This window comes from Entelurus aequoreus, linkage group LG21 (genome assembly GCF_033978785.1).
Source record: "Entelurus aequoreus isolate RoL-2023_Sb linkage group LG21, RoL_Eaeq_v1.1, whole genome shotgun sequence".
Taxonomy (NCBI): Eukaryota; Metazoa; Chordata; class Actinopteri; order Syngnathiformes; family Syngnathidae; genus Entelurus; species Entelurus aequoreus.
Genome location: NC_084751.1, coordinates 5,443,352 through 5,461,594, shown reverse-complemented (window position 1 = coordinate 5,461,594; position 18,243 = coordinate 5,443,352). Strand labels below are relative to the sequence as shown.

The 18,243-nt window shown below is 44.5% G+C and overlaps 1 protein-coding gene across 2 annotated transcripts in view; it reads right to left on the bottom strand.

Annotated features, from left to right (window-relative positions):
* The window catches only part of LOC133638201 (glutamate receptor ionotropic, delta-1-like), an 89,360-nt gene that overhangs the window by 37,059 nt on the left and 34,058 nt on the right, over nt 1-18,243 (bottom strand). For both annotated transcript variants that reach the window (XM_062030556.1, XM_062030557.1), the window contains exons 6-10: nt 15,546-15,665; nt 5,855-5,956; nt 4,495-4,617; nt 1,533-1,607; nt 1,121-1,463 (exon numbers count right to left, since the gene is read on the bottom strand). In XM_062030556.1, coding sequence (XP_061886540.1) covers nt 1,121-1,463; nt 1,533-1,607; nt 4,495-4,617; nt 5,855-5,956; nt 15,546-15,665 — 763 coding nt within the window. The remainder of the gene's footprint in view (nt 1-1,120; nt 1,464-1,532; nt 1,608-4,494; nt 4,618-5,854; nt 5,957-15,545; nt 15,666-18,243) is intronic.

The window sequence follows — 18,243 nt, the reverse complement described above, 5'->3', positions numbered from 1 at the left end:
GGACAACATCAACACAACAACTTCCTGTCCTCAACAACATCAACACAACAACTTCCTGTGGTGGACAACATCAACACAACAACTTCCTGTGGTGGACAACATCAACACAACAACTTCCTGTGGTGGACAACATCAACACAACAACTTCCTGTCCTCAACAACATCAACACAACAACTTCCTGTGGTGGACAACATCAACACAACAACTTCCTGTGGTGGACAACATCAACACAACAACTTCCTGTGGTGGACAACATCAACACAACAACTTCCTGTGGTGGACAACATCAACACAACAACTTCCTGTGTTCAACAACATCAACACAACAACTTCCTGTGGTGGACAACATCAACACAACAACTTCCTGTGGTGGACAACATCAACACAACAACTTCCTGTGGTGGACAACATCAACACAACCACTTCCTGTGTTCAACAACATCAACACAACAACTTCCTGTGTGGACAACATCAAGACAACAACTTCCTGTGGTGGACAACATCAACACAACAACTTCCTGTGGTAGACAACATCAACACAACAACTTCCTGTGGTGGACAACATCAACACAACAACTTCCTGTGGTGGACAACATCAACACAACAACTTCCTGTGGTGGACAACATCAACACAACAACTTCCTGTGGTGGACAACATCAACACAACAACTTCCTGTGGTGGACAACATCAACACAACAACTTCCTGTGGTGGACAACATCAACACAACAACTTCCTGTCCTCAACAACATCAACACAACAACTTCCTGTGGTGGACAACATCAACACAACAACTTCCTGTCCTCAACAACATCAACACAACAACTTCCTGTGGTGGACAATATGAACACAACAACTTCCTGTGGTGGACAACATCAACACAACAACTTCCTGTGGTGGACAACATCAACACAACAACTTCCTGTGGTGGACAACATCAACACAACAACTTCCTGTGGTGGACAACATGAAGACAACAACTTCCTGTGGTGGACAACATGAAGACAACAACTTCCTGTGGTGGACAATATGAACACAACAACTTCCTGTGGTGGACAATATGAACACAACAACTTCCTGTGGTGGATGTGCAGATGACCACACAAGGAAATGGCGTCACCTTGCTGCACGAAGGCGCCGTAGACGACCCAGATGGCGCTCTGGAGAGAACCGGAGTCCACGGCGTCGGTGGGCGTTCCCGGCGGGGCGTGGCGTGCGGACGAGGAGCGCAGCGCCTGCAGCCGGTTGAGCAGGAAGATGAGCACGCCCACCACGGGGATGGCGGCGGCGATGCAGGCCCACACGGCGAGGTCAAAGGGCACAAAGAGTGAGAAGATGTTGATCTTCTCCTCAGGCTTCCTCAGCAGGATGCCCACGCTGTAGTCCAGGTAGCGCTTGCTGAAGTCCACCACGTTCTCACGCTGCGGCGTGATGGTGATGGCCGACACCGCCAGGTCGGCTCTCTGGAAGGGGGGGGGGGGGGGGGACACATGTCAGCCAATCGCAGGCCAGTATTTGAGGTGACGTTCTACCTTGTTGATGAGGTCACCGATCATCCCGTTCCAAGAACCATTAGGGAGCTGAGACCCATATTTACTGTCAGACACCTGCAGGAACATCAAACATTATCAACATGACCTCATGTCTACATTATTAAACAACATCTGACATGATGTCATATTTACATTATTTAAATATCATCTGACATGATGTCATATATAGATTATTAACTATCATCTGACATGATGTCATATTTAGATCATTAAATAACATCTGACATGATGTCATATTTACATTATTTAAATATCATCTGACATGATGTCATATTTAGATCATTAAACAACATCTGACATAATGTCATATTTAGATCATTAAACAACATCTGACATGATGTCATATTTACATTATTTAAATATCATCTGACATGATGTCATATTTAGATCATTAAACAACATCTGACATAATGTCATATTTAGATCATTAAACATCATCTGACATGATGTCATATTTACATTATTTAAATATCATCTGACATGATGTCATATTTAGATTATTAAATAACATCTGACATGATGTCATATTTAGATTATTAAATATAATCTGACATGATGTCATATTTACATTATTTAAATATCATCTGACATGATGTCATATTTACATTATTTAAATAACATCTGACATGATGTCATATTTACATTATTTAATGTCATATTTAGATTATTAAATATCATCTGACATGATGTCATATTTAGAATAATTAAATAACATCTGACATGATGTCATATTTACATTATTTAAATATCATCTGACATGATGTCATATTTACATCATTAAACAACATCTGACATGATGTCATATTTAGATTATTAAACAACATCTGACATGATGTCATATTTAGATCATTAAATAACATTTGACATGATGTCATATTTACATTATTTAAATATCATCTGACATGATGTCATATTTAGATTATTAAACAACATCTGACATAATGTCATATTTAGATCATTAAATATCATCTGACATGATGTCATATTTACATTATTTAAATATCATTTGACATGATGTCATATTTAGATTATTAAATAACATCTGACATGATGTCATATTTAGATTATTAAACAACATCTGACATAATGTCATATTTAGATCATTAAATATCATCTGACATGATGTCATATTTACATTATTTAAATATCATTTGACATGATGTCATATTTAGATTATTAAACAACATCTGACATGATGTCATATTTAGATCATTAAATATCATCTGACATGATTGCATATTTACATTATTTAAATATCATTTGACATGTCATATTTAGATTATTAAACAACATCTGACATAATGTCATATTTAAATATCATCTGACATGATGTCATATTTACATTATTTAAATATCATTTGACATGATGTCATATTTAGATTATTAAATAACATCTGACATGATGTCATATTTAGATTATTAAACAACATCTGACATAATGTCATATTTAGATAATTAAATATCATCTGACATGATGTCATATTTACATTATTTAAATATCATTTGACATGATGTCATATTTAGATCATTAAACAACATCTGACATGATGTCATATTTAGATTATTAAACAACATCTGACATGATGTCATATTTAGATCATTAAATATCATCTGACATGATGTCATATTTAGATTATTAAATATCATCTGACATGATGTCATATTTACATTATTTAAATATCATTTGACATGATGTCATATTTAGATTATTAAACAACATTTGACATGATGTCATATTTAGATTATTAAACAACATCTGACATGATGTCATATTTAGATCATTAAATATCATCTGACATGATGTCATATTTATATTATTTAAATATCATTTGACATGATGTCATATTTAGATTATTAAACAACATCTGACATGATGTCATATTTAGATCATTAAATATCATCTGACATGATGTCATATTTACATTATTTAAACATCATTAGACATGGTGTCATATTTACATTATTTAAATATAATTTGACATGATGTCATATTTACATTATTTAAATATGATCTGACATGATGTCATATTTACATTATTTAAATAACATCTGACATGATGTCATATTTAGATTATTAAACAACATCTGACATGATGTCATATTTAGATTATTAAACAACATCTGACATGATGTCATATTTACATTATTTAAATATGATCTGACATGTCATATTTACATTATTTAAATATGATCTGACATGATGTCATATTTACATTATTTAAATAACATCTGACATGATGTCATATTTAGATTATTAAACACTATCTGACATGATGTCATATTTAATTATTAAACAACATCTGACATGATGTCATATTTACATTATTAAACAACATCTGACATGATGTCATATTTACATTATTAAACAACATCTGACATGATGTCATATTTACATTATTAAACAACATCTGACTTGATGTCACCTGGTAGATGATTGAATATGATGTGACATGATGTCACCTGGTAGATGATTGAATATGATGTGACATGATGTCACCTGGTAGATGATTAAATATGATGTGACATGATGTCACCTGGTAGATGATTAAATATGATGTGACATGATGTCACCTGGTAGATGATTAAATATGACGTGACATGATGTCACCTGGTAGATGATTAAATATGATGTGACATGATGTCACCTGGTAGATGATTAAATATGATGTGACATGATGTCACCTGGTAGATGATTAAATATGATGTGACATGATGTCACCTGGTAGATGATTAAATATGATGTGACATGATGTCACCTGGTAGATGATTGAATATGACGTGACATGATGTCACCTGGTAGATGATTAAATATGACGTGACATGATGTCACCTGGTAGATGATTGAATATGACGTGACATGATGTCACCTGGTAGATGATTAAATATGACGTGACATGATGTCACCTGGTAGATGATTGAATATGACGTGACATGATGTCACCTGGTAGATGTCGTATTTGAAGCCCAGGATCTTGGCCAAGGCGTCCAGAACGTCGATGGAGAAGCCTTTGTACCTTTTGGGCTGACCCAGAATGTTCTCAGCCACCATGACGAAGGGATCCTCCTGCCAGGTTGACAGAGTACAAGTAAAGATGACACCTGAGCAAGCTGAGCTCCTTAACACACAGCTACACTTGCTTTAGTGATGTTACATTTATGTTACAGTAATGTTACAGTATTGTTACAGTATTGTTACAGTTATGTTACAGTAATGTTACAGTTATGTTACAGTTATGTTACAGTTATGTTACAGTATTGTTACAGTATTGTTACAGTTATGTTACAGTTATGTTACAGTATTGTTACAGTTGTGTTACAGTTATGTTACAGTTATGTTACAGTATTGTTACAGTTGTGTTACAGTTATGTTACAGTTAAGTTACATTTATGTTACAGTATTGTTACAGTTATGTTACAGTAATGTTACAGTTATGTTACAGTATTGTTACAGTTGTGTTACAGTTGTGTTACAGTTATGTTACAGTTATGCTACAGTATTGTTACAGTTGTGTTACAGTTATGTTACAGTTATGTTACAGTATTGTTACAGTTGTGTTACAGTTGTGTTACAGTTATGTTACAGTTATGTTACATTTATGTTACAGTATTGTTACAGTTGTGTTACAGTTATGTTACAGTTATGTTACAGTATTGTTACAGTTATGTTACAGTTAAGTTACATTTATGTTACAGTAATGTTACAGTATTGTTACAGTATTGTTACAGTTATGTTACAGTAATGTTACAGTTATGTTACAGTATTGTTACAGTTGTGTTACAGTTATGTTACAGTTATGTTACAGTATTGTTACAGTTGTGTTACAGTTATGTTACAGTTATGTTACAGTATTGTTACAGTTGTGTTACAGTTATGTTACAGTTATGTTACAGTATTGTTACAGTTGTGTTACAGTTATGTTACAGTTCAGTTACATTTATGTTACAGTAATGTTACAGTATTGTTACAGTATTGTTACAGTTATGTTACAGTAATGTTACAGTTGTGTTACAGTTATGTTAGTTATGTTACAGTTGTGTTACAAGTATGTTAGTTATGTTACAGTTGTGTTACAAGTATGTTAGTTATGTTACAATTGTGTTACAGTTACTTGTCCAGGGTGTACCCTGCCTTTCGCCTGAATGCAGCTAAGATAGGCTTCAGCCACGCCCGCGACCCCGAGAGGGACAAGCGGTAGAAAATGGATGGATGGATGCTGTGTTACAGTTGTGTTACAGTTGTGTTAGTTATGTTACAGCTGTGCTACGTTCACATTGTGACAAGCAAGAAGATGTTGTCGTACCAACAAAGTCACCACTTTCAGCGTCACTCCCTGCATGCCGTTCTCAATGCGACTCTCTTTCAGGCTTCCATTCAGACCATGGACCGCGTCCCACGTGGCCATCTGCAAAAACCAGGAGACAGGACAGGTCAACCACACACACACACACACACACACACACACACACACACACACACACACACACACACACACACACACACACACACACACACACACACACACGTATTTTTATTTGTTTTTACGACACCTAGCGGTCTCAATAATTTATGAAATTAAGCTTAAGCGCAGTAAGTTGAATGATGCAGACACGTTTGTTACTGGATACTTTCTAATACACTTCTGCCTTGGAGACTTTGCATGTGTAAGTAATATGCAACTATAATTATTGTGCTTGTATCGCACATGATATCACACACAAGTATACACGCTGCATGATTGCTTGTATCGCACATGATATCACACACAAGTAAACACGCTGTGGGACTGCTTGTATCGCACATGATATCACGCACAAGTAAACACTCTGCAGGACTGCCTGTATCGCACATGATATCACGCACAAGTAAACACTCTGCAGGACGGCTTGTATCACACATGATATCACACACAAGTAAACACGCTGCAGGACGGCTTGTATCACACATGATATCACACACAAGTTAACACTCTGCAGGACTGCTTGTACAGCACATGATATCACACACAAGTTAACACTATGCAGGAATACTTGTATTGCACATGATATCACACACAAGTAAACATGCCGCAGGACTGCTTGTATCGCACACGATATCACACACAAGTAAACACTCTGCAGGACTGCTTGTACAGCACATGATATCACACGCAAGTTAACACTGCAGGAATACTTGTATTGCACATGATATCACACACAAGTAAACATGCCGCAGGACTGCTTGTATCGCACATGATATCACACACAAGTAAACACTCTGCAGGACTACTTGTATTACACAAGATATCACACACAAGTAAACATGCCGCAGGACTGCTTGTATCGCACATGATATCACACACAAGAAAGCACACTGTAGGACTGCTTGTATTGCACATGATATCACAAACAAGTAAACGCTCTGCAGGACTACTAGTATCGCACATTATATCACACACAAGTAAACATGCCGCAGGACTGCTTGTATCGCACATGATATCACACACAAGTAAACACTCCGCAGGACTGCTTGTATCTCACATGGTATCACACACACAAGTAAACACTCTTCAGAACTGCTTGTATCGCACATGATATCACACACAAGTTAACCCTTTGCAGGACTGCTTGTATTGCACATGATATCATACACAAGTAAACACTCTGTAGGACTACTTGTATCGCACATGATATCACACACAAGAAAGCATGCCGCAGGACTGCTTGTATCCCGCATGATATCACACACCAGAAAGCACGCTGCAGGACTGCTTATATCGCACATGATATCACACACAAGTAAACATGCTGCAGGACTGCTTGTATCGCACATGATATCACACACAAGTAAACACTCCGCAGGACTACTTGTATCGCACATGATATCACACACCAGAAAGCACGCTGCAGGACTGCTTGTATCGCACATGATATCACACACAAGTAAACATGCTGCAGGACTGCTTGTATCGCACATGATATCACACACAAGTAAACACGCCGCAGGACTGCTTGTATCGCACATGATATCCCGCATGATATCACACACCAGAAAGCATGCTGCAGGACTGCTTGTATCGCACATGATATCACACACAAGTTAACCCTTTGCAGGACTGCTTGTATTGCACATGATATCATACACAAGTAAACACTCTGCAGGACTACTTGTATTGCACATGATATCACACACAAGAAAGCATGCCGCAGGACTGCTTGTATCCTGCATGATATCACACACTAGAAAGCACGCTGCAGGACTGCTTGTATTGCACATGATATCACACACAAGTAAACACGCCGCAGGACTGCTTGTATCGCACATGATATCACACACAAGTAAACACGCCGCAGGACTACTTGTATCGCACATGATATCACACACAAGTAAAGACGCTGCAGGACTGCTTGTATCGCACATGATATCACACACAAGTAAACACTCTGCAGGACTGCTTGTATCGCACATGATATCACACATTTGACATGCGAGCTGACATCATCTCATGCGTGTGTGTGTGTCAATGAATGATTGACGGGTTACACCTGCAACAGCTGGCCTCCACAACACAGTAACATTTTGTCAGCAGGGGGCGGAGCTTAAAAGAGGCGGAGCCAGCAAAGGTGTCACGTTTGTGTGACCACCAGCAGCTGCTTCACGTCTCACTACGCACCCGCGGGCGCATTCATGCCTGATGGTGTGTGTCAGCCTGATACACAGCATCCCTGTTGCCATGGAGACCAGCTCGGACACACACACACACACACACACACACACACACACACACACACACACACACACACACACACACACACACACACACACACACACACACACGTCTGACTCATCAGGCGTCCCACGTCAAGTCCCGTGATTACCATTACTCGCCATCTTGGCGCACAAACAAGGTGCCTTCATTAGCGTGCGGTGATCAGGCCCCTCCCCCCCGCCATGTGACAGCCTTCATTAAGCACAGCGCCGTAATGAGGCCATCTTGGCTGGCAGTAATTGGAAGGAAAGACATTAAATGTACATTTATGTAGGAGTGTTTGTTCACAATGAATACAAACAAACAACAACATGATTTATGTGCAATATTTCAGTACCAAGCAGCCATTATTCACGTGTTGTTAGCATTCACGGAAGTAATGATTCGTGGAACATCTTCATGGACAACATCAACATAAAGGGAAAGCTGAGTATAGAAGCACACATCACCAAAGGTGAACGTGGTGTGACGCAAACAAAGGCAGGAATAAACAGCACTCTGATTAGTGAGCGGGAGCAGGTGAGATACACCACCACTAACCACAGGTAGTGAGATACACCACCACTAACCACAGGTAGTGAGATACACCACCACTAACCACAGGTAGTGAGATACACCACCACTAACCACAGGTAGTGAGATACACCACCACTAACCACAGGTAGTAAGATACACCATCACTAACCACAGGTAGTGAGATACACCACCACTAGCCACAGGTAGTGAGATACACCACCACTAACCACAGGTAGTGAGATACACCACCACTAACCACAGGTAGTAAGATACACCATCACTAACCACAGGTAGTGAGATACACCACCACTAACCACAGGTAGTGAGATACACCACCACTAACCACAGGTAGTGAGATACACCACCACTAACCACAGGTAGGACAAAATAATCAGCATCCATGGCAACAAGGAACACAAAAGAGGGGCGCTGAAGAATCCTAAACTTCAAGAAAACATGAACTGGTAGAGCAGAGGGAGGTCCAAGTGTACCCGAATCCAGTACCGCCACGAGTCATGTGGCGGCAGTGAGTTGAACGTGGCCACGACTGGCGAGGCGGTACACGACTGGCGAGGCGGTACACTACTGGCGAGGCGGTACACGACTGGCGAGGCGGTCCACGACTGGCGAGGCGGTACACGACTGGCGAGGCGGTACACGACTGGCGAGGCGGTACACTACTGGCGAGGCGGTCCACGACTGGCGAGGCGGTACACAACTGGCGAGGCGGTCCACTACTGGCGAGGCGGTACACTACTGGCGAGGCGGTCCACTACTGGCGAGGCGGTACACTACTGGCGAGGCGGTACACGACTGGCGAGGCGGTACACGACTGGCGAGGCGGTCCACTACTGGCGAGGCGGTACACTACTGGCGAGGCGGTACACTACTGGCGAGGCGGTACACTACTGGCGAGGCGGTACACTACAGGCGAGGCGGTACACTACTGGCGAGGCGGTCCTCTACTGGCGAGGCGGTACACTACTGGCGAGGCGGTACACGACTGGCGAGGCGGTCCACGACTGGCGAGGCGGTACACGACTGGCGAGGCGGTACACGACTGGCGAGGCGGTACACTACTGGCGAGGCGGTCCACGACTGGCGAGGCGGTACACTACTGGCGAGGCGGTCCACGACTGGCGAGGCGGTACACAACTGGCGAGGCGGTCCACGACTGGCGAGGCGGTACACTACTGGCGAGGCGGTCCACGACTGGCGAGGCGGTACACGACTGGCGAGGCGGTACACGACTGGCGAGGCGGTACACTACTGGCGAAGCGGTCCACGACTGGCGAGGCGGTACACGACTGGCGAGGCGGTACACTACTGGCGAGGCGGTACACGACTGGCGAGGCGGTACACTACTGGCGAGGCGGTACACTACGGAACGGCCAAATTTGTGGCCGATGAGGAGGCGGACATGAGCGGCACCAGGACCTTAGCAGCCGTAGAGTTCTACCCCCGAGTCCTGGTCCTGGTCCATGACCTAGTCAGTGGCCTAGTGGTTACAGAGTGTCCGCCCTGAGATGGGTAGGTTGTGAGTTCAAACCCCGCTGCCGTTACAGCGCCACCTGTCGAACCTGACAGTGGTTACAGCACCGCCTGCCGCACCTGAAGCTGGTTACAGCACCACCTGACAGTGGTTACAGCGCCACCTGTCGAACCTGACAGTGGTTACAGCACCACCTGCCGCACCTGAAGCTGGTTACAGCACCACCTGACAGTGGTTACAGCACCACCTGCCGCACCTGAAGCTGGTTACAGCGCCACCTGCCGCACCTGACAGTGGTTACAGCGCCACCTGACGGTGGTTACAGCGCCACCTGCCGCACCTGACGGTGGCTACAGCGCCACCTGACGGTGGTTACAGCGCCACCTGCCGCACCTGACAGTGGTTACAGCGCCACCTGACAGTGGTTACAGCGCCACCTGCCGCACCTCACGGTGGTTACAGCGCCACCTGCCGCACCTGACGGTGGTTACAGCACCACCTTACGGTGGTTATAGCACCACCTGACGGTGGTTATAGCACCACCTGACGGTGGTTATAGCACCACCTGCCAGTGGTTACAGCGCCACCTGCCGCACCTGACGGTGGTTATAGCACCACCTGCCAGTGGTTACAGCGCCACCTGCCGCACCTGACAGTGGTTATAGCACCACCTGACAGTGGTTACAGTGCCACCTGCCGCACCTGACGGTGGTTATAGCGCCACCTGACGGTGGTTACAGCGCCACCTGCCGCACCTGACGGTGGTTACAGCACCACCTGCCGCACCTGACGGTGGTTATAACACCACCTGATGGTGGTTATAGCACCACCTGCCGCACCTGACGGTGGTTATAGCACCACCTGATGGTGGTTATAGCACCACCTGCCGCACCTGACGGTGGTTATAGCACCACCTGACAGTGGTTATAGCACCACCTGCCAGTGGTTACAGCGCCACCTGCCGCACCTCACGGTGGTTACAGCGCCACCTGCCGCACCTGACGGTGGTTACAGCACCACCTTACGGTGGTTATGGCACCACCTGACGGTGGTTACAGCGCCACCTGCCGCACCTGACGGTGGTTATAGCACCACCTGACGGTGGTTATAGCACCACCTGTCAGTGGTTACAGCGCCACCTGCCGCACCTGACGGTGGTTATAGCACCACCTGCCAGTGGTTACAGCGCCACCTGCCGCACCTGACAGTGGTTATAGCACCACCTGACAGTGGTTACAGTGCCACCTGCCGCACCTGACGGTGGTTATAGCGCCACCTGACGGTGGTTACAGCGCCACCTGCCGCACCTGACGGTGGTTACAGCACCACCTGCCGCACCTGACGGTGGTTATAGCACCACCTGATGGTGGTTATAGCACCACCTGCCGCACCTGACGGTGGTTATAGCACCACCTGATGGTGGTTATAGCACCACCTGCCGCACCTGACGGTGGTTATAGCACCACCTGACAGTGGTTATAGCACCACCTGACGGTGGTTACAGCGCCACCTGCCGCACCTGACGGTGGTTATAGCACCACCTGATGGCGGTTACAGCGCCACCTGCCGCACCTGACGGTGGTTATAGCACCACCTGATGGTGGTTACAGCGCCACCTGCCGCACCTGACGGTGGTTATAGCACCACCTGATGGTGGTTATAGCACCACCTGATGGTGGTTACAGCGCCACCTGACGGTGGTTATAGCACCACCTGATGGTGGTTATAGCACCACCTGACGGTGGTTATAGCACCACCTGACGGTGGTTACAGCGCCACCTGCCGCACCTGACGGTGGTTATAGCACCACCTGCCGCACCTGACGGTGGTTATAGCACCACCTGCCGCACCTGACGGTGGTTATAGCACCACCTGATGGTGGTTATAGCACCACCTGATGGTGGTTACAGCGCCACCTGACGGTGGTTATAGCACCACCTGATGGTGGTTATAGCACCACCTGACGGTGGTTATAGCACCACCTGACGGTGGTTACAGCGCCACCTGCCGCACCTGACGGTGGTTATAGCACCACCTGCCGCACCTGACGGTGGTTATAGCACCACCTGCCGCACCTGACGGTGGTTATAGCACCACCTGACGGTGGTTATAGCACTACCTGACGGTGGTTATAGCACCACCTGATGGTGGTTACAGCGCCACCTGCCGCACCTGATGGTGGTTATAGCACCACCTGCCGCACCTGACGGTGGTTATAGCACCACCTGATGGTGGTTATAGCACCACCTGATGGTGGTTATAGCACCACCTGATGGTGGTTATAGCACCACCTGATGGTGGTTACAGCGCCACCTGCCGCACCTGATGGTGGTTATAGCACCACCTGCCGCACCTGACGGTGGTTATAGCACCACCTGATGGTGGTTATAGCACCACCTGATGGTGGTTATAGCACCACCTGATGGTGGTTATAGCACCACCTGCCGCACATGTCTTTTGATGACTTTTACTCTTGGATGCTTTTAGACTTAGAGGAAGTGAGTAAATAAAAGTCCGTAGAAAAAAGCTGACACGGCGTTCTCGTCTTCACAGCTCGAGTCTCGACGTTCCGCTCACTTCCCCGAGGACTCGAACACGAGGAATAAATCTGCAGTGCGCTCATGCATTATTCCTCCTCCTCACTCCTCCGCTTTTGCTCAAATGTCAGGCCTGTTTTTCCTCCCTGCTCCTGACATCCAAAAGGCTACGGCGGCGTCGACTCGTCTCCGGTGTCGGTGCGGACAAATGCCAGCGTGCTCGCCTGCTGCGCCCCGTGTCCGCCGCGGTCACGTGACGCCACGCCGCCCAAGCGCTCCTCTTTGTCGCAGGGACTAATTGGACGTCTGTCATTGGACAGAAAGTCTGCGCCTTATGATTATTATTCACAGAGATGAGCAAGCTTTGACTTTCTAAAGAAGCAAATTGTTGTTAACCACCTCAGGGACTTGAAATTAGTGGCGCCCGAGGCTCATTTTCATTCTCCGACGCCACTAATGGATTCATTTGAGAACAATGCGGCGTCCCCATTATGGACACTCCTTCCCCGTCTGGACTACATGGAGGTAGAGGCTCTTCACGCTGCTGCAGCACGCCAGGGACCATTTTATTGTGAAGGGGCAAACTTATTCATTACACAACAAAGACGAGATGATTTTATTGTGAAGGTGCACACTTCTTCATTACGCAACAAAGACGAGATGATTTTATTGTGAAGGTGCACACTTCTTCATTACGCAACAAAGACGAGATGATTTTATTGTGAAGGTGCACACTTCTTCATTACGCAACAAAGATGAGATGATTTTATTGTGAAAGGGCAAACTTCATTACGTATCAAAGATGAGATGATTTTATTGTGAAGGCGCAAACTTCTTTATTACATACCAAAGATGAGATACTTTTATTGTGAAGGGGCAAACTTCTTCATTGCGCAACAAAGACGAGATGATTTTATTGTGAAAGGGCAAACTTCATTACGTATCAAAGATGAGATGATTTTATTGTGAAGGCGCAAACTTCTTTATTACATACCAAAGATGAGATACTTTTATTGTGAAGGGGCAAACTTCTTCATTACGCAACAAAGACGAGATGATTTTATTGTGAAGGCGCAAATTTCTTTATTACATACCAAAGATGAGATGATTTTATTGTGAAGATTTAAACTTCCTCATTACGCAACAAATATGAGATTATTTTATTGTGAAGGCACAAACTTCTTTATTGCATACCAAGGATGAGATGATTTTATTGTGAAGGTACACACTTCTTCATTACACAACAAAGACGAGATGATTTTATTGTGAAGGTGCACACTTCTTCATTACGCAACAAAGACGAGATGATTTTATTGTGAAAGGGCAACCTTCTTCTTTACGCACCAAAGATGAGATGATTTTATTGTGAAAGGGCAAACTTCATTACGTACCAAAGATGAGATGATTTTATTGTGAAGATTTAAACTTCCTCATTACGCAACAAATATGAGATGATTTTATTGTGAAGGCGCAAACTTCTTTATTGCATACCAAAGATGAGATGATTTTATTGCGAAGGTTTAAACTTCCTCATTACGCATTAAAGATGACATGATTTTATTGTGAAAGCGCAAACTTCTCTATTACACACCAAAGAAGAGATGATTTTATTGTGAAGATTTAAACTTCCTCATTACGCAACAAATATGAGATGATTTTATTGTGAAGGCGCAAACTTCTTTATTGCATACCAAAGATGAGATGATTTTATTGCGAAGGTTTAAACTTCCTCATTACGCATTAAAGATGAGATGATTTTATTGTGAAAGCGCAAACTTCTCTATTACACACCAAAGAAGAGATAATGTTATTGTGAAGGTTTAAACTTCCTCATTACGCAACAAATATGAGTTGATTTTATTGTGAAGGTGCGAACTTCTTCAATACGCACTAAAGATGAGAGGATTTTATTGTGAAGGTTTAAACTTCGTCCTTACGCAACAAAGATGAGTTGATTTCATTGTGGAGGTGCGAACGTCTTCACTACGCACGGAAAATTAGAGGATTTTATTTTGAAGGCGCAAACTTCTTTGTCTTTAATTAACTATTAAATTAATAGTTATATTTCAATATTGACATGACGAATCATAACGCTTCATGCTTCTTTCTCCTTCTATCAGCGGACTAATGGAGGGGGGGGGGCTTTATTACTAGTGTGTGTGTGTGTGTGTGTGCGTGTGTGTGTGTGGGTGTGTGTGTGTGTGTGTGTGTGTGTGTGTGTGTGTGTGTTCTTAACATGGTCATTATGAAACACAGAGGGAGTCATAATTCAGAGAGGGCACATGATTAAATCTTCATTACTGCAGCAGTACATTGTGTGTGTGTGTGTGTGTGTGTGTGTGTGTGTGTGTGTGTGTGTGTGTGTGTGTGTGTGTGTGTGTGTGTGTGTGTGTGTGTGTGTGTGTGTGTGTGTGTGTGTGTGTGTGTGTGTGTGTGTGTGTGTGTGTGTGTGTGCGTGTGCGTGCGTGTGTGTGAATAGAATAATGACTGCAGTGGTAGTTAATAATAGTACTAAAGCCTGCAGTGTTCATGCCAGACCACTAGTTGGTGCTGTGGACTCAGACAACGTGTGATGGATGGATCACGGTCGCCATGGCAACAAGTTGCTACTCGGTCGGATGGAAAAAGAACAGCGTGAAAGCGAGGAAGTAGAAGAAGTGTGGTGGTGTTGTTTCTGTGGGTGACAAAAGTGCAAACTCACCCTCTTGTAGTCCTTGCCGAAGGTCTCGCTGAAACTGGATCCCAGGATCTCAAAGTGGACGTGAGAGTTGGCACCGCTGTCCTTGAAGTCCATAGTCCCTGTCAGACCTGTGATGTTGCCCTGGACACAGTCACACTTCTCTTAAAGTCCATAGTCCCTGTCAGACCTGTGATGTTGCCCTGGACACAGTTACACTTCTCTTAAAGTCCATAGTCCCTGTCAGACCTGTGATGTTGCCCTGGACACAGTCACACTTCTCTTAAAGTCCATAGTCCATGTCAGACCTGTGATGTTGCCCTGGACACAGTCACACTTCTCTTAAAGTCCATAGTCCCTGTCAGACCTGTGATGTTGCCCTGGACACAGTCACACTTCTCTTAAAGTCCATAGTCCCTGTCAGACCTGTGATGTTGCCCTGGACACAGTCACACTTCTCTTAAAGTCCATAGTCCCTGTCAGACCTGTGATGTTGCCCTGGACACAGTCACACTTTTCTTAAAGTCCATAGTCCCTGTCAGACCTGTGATGTTGCCCTGGACACAGTCACACTTTTCTTAAAGTCCATAGTCCCTGTCAGACCTGTGATGTTGCCCTGGACACAGTCACACTTCTCTTAAAGTCCATAGTCCCTGTCAGACCTGTGATGTTGCCCTGGACACAGTCACACTTCTCTTAAAGTCCATAGTCCCTGTCAGACCTGTGATGTTGCCCTGGACACAGTTACACTTCTCTTAAAGTCCATAGTCCCTGTCAGACCTGTGATGTTGCCCTGGACACAGTCACACTTCTCTTAAAGTCCATAGTCCCTGTCAGACCTGTGATGTTGCCCTGGACACAGTCACACTTCTCTTAAAGTCCATAGTCCCTGTCAGACCTGTGATGTTGCCCTGGACACAGTCACACTTCTCTTAAAGTCCATAGTCCCTGTCAGACCTGTGATGTTGCCCTGGACACAGTCACACTTCTCTTAAAGTCCATAGTCCATGTCAGACCTGTGATGTTGCCCTGGACACAGTCACACTTCTCTTAAAGTCCATAGTCCATGTCAGACCTGTGATGTTGCCCTGGACACAGTCACACTTCTCTTAAAGTCCATAGTCCATGTCAGACCTGTGATGTTGCCCTGGACACAGTCACACTTCTCTTAAAGTCCATAGTCCATGTCAGACCTGTGATGTTGCCCTGGACACAGTCACACTTCTCTTAAAGTCCATAGTCCCTGTCAGACCTGTGATGTTGCCCTGGACACAGTCACGCTTCTCTTAAAGTCCATAGTCCATGTCAGACCTGTGATGTTGCCCTGGACACAGTCACACTTCTCTTAAAGTCCATAGTCCCTGTCAGACCTGTGATGTTGCCCTGGACACAGTCACACTTCTCTTAAAGTCCATAGTCCCTGTCAGACCTGTGATGTTGCCCTGGACACAGTCACACTTCTCTTAAAGTCCATAGTCCATGTCAGACCTGTGATGTTGCCCTGGACACAGTCACACTTCTCTTAAAGTCCATAGTCCATGTCAGACCTGTGATGTTGCCCTGGACACAGTCACACTTCTCTTAAAGTCCATAGTCCATGTCAGACCTGTGATGTTGCCCTGGACACAGTCACACTTCTCTTAAAGTCCATATTGCTAACACCCTGATGCTATTATCGTGATGCTAATACCCTGTTGCTAGGACAATCATGCTAACACCCTGATGCTATCATTGTGATGCTAACACCCAGATGCTATCATTGTGATGCAAACACCCTGATGCTATCATTGTGATGCTAACATCCAGATGCTAACACCCTGATGCTATCATTGTGATGCTATCAAACATAACGTCCTCCAGTGATCTCCAACATGTTTGCTTTTTTGTCTGCTGGCAGCCAGCGTCGAAAGGCCGGAGAAAAATGACATTTCATGGCTTTCATTAGTCGGTGTAGCAGCCAGGCAGCCGCAATAAAAGAGAAAATACTTCTCCTGTCAGCGGCAAAGGTCGCGGCGGCTGTCAGCGAGCGGGAAGAAAATCCTAGCAAATGTTTGCCTTCCATGTGGCGTCGCTGAAGCCTGCAGTGACTCCTCCCACTTCTACTGGCATACTTGCTAACTTAGCCTTCTACTGGCAAACTTGCTAACTTGGCCTTCTACTGGCATACATGCTAACTTAGCCTTCTGCTGGCAAACTTGCTAACTTAGCCTTCTACTGGCATACATGCTAACTTAGCCTTCTACTGGCAAACATTCTAACTTAGCCTTCTACTGGCAAACATGCTAACTTAGCCTTCTACTGGCAAACATGCTAATTTAGCCTTCTACTGGCAAACATGCTAACTTAGCCTTCTACTGGCAAACATGCTAACTTAGCCTTCTACTGGCAAATATGCTAACTTAGCCTTCTACTGGCATACATGCTAACTTAGCCTTCTACTGGCAAACATGCTAACTTAGCCTTCTACTGGCATACATGCTAACTTAGCCTTCTACTGGCAAACATGCTAACTTAGCCTTCTACTGGCATACATGCTAACTTAGCCTTCTACTGGCAAACATGCTAATTTAGCCTTCTACTGGCAAACATGCTAACTTAGCCTTTTACTGGCATACATGCTAACTTAGCCTTCTACTGGCAAACTTGCTAACTTAGCCTTCTACTGGCATACATGCTAACTTAGCCTTCTACTGGCAAACATGCTAACTTAGCCTTCTACTGG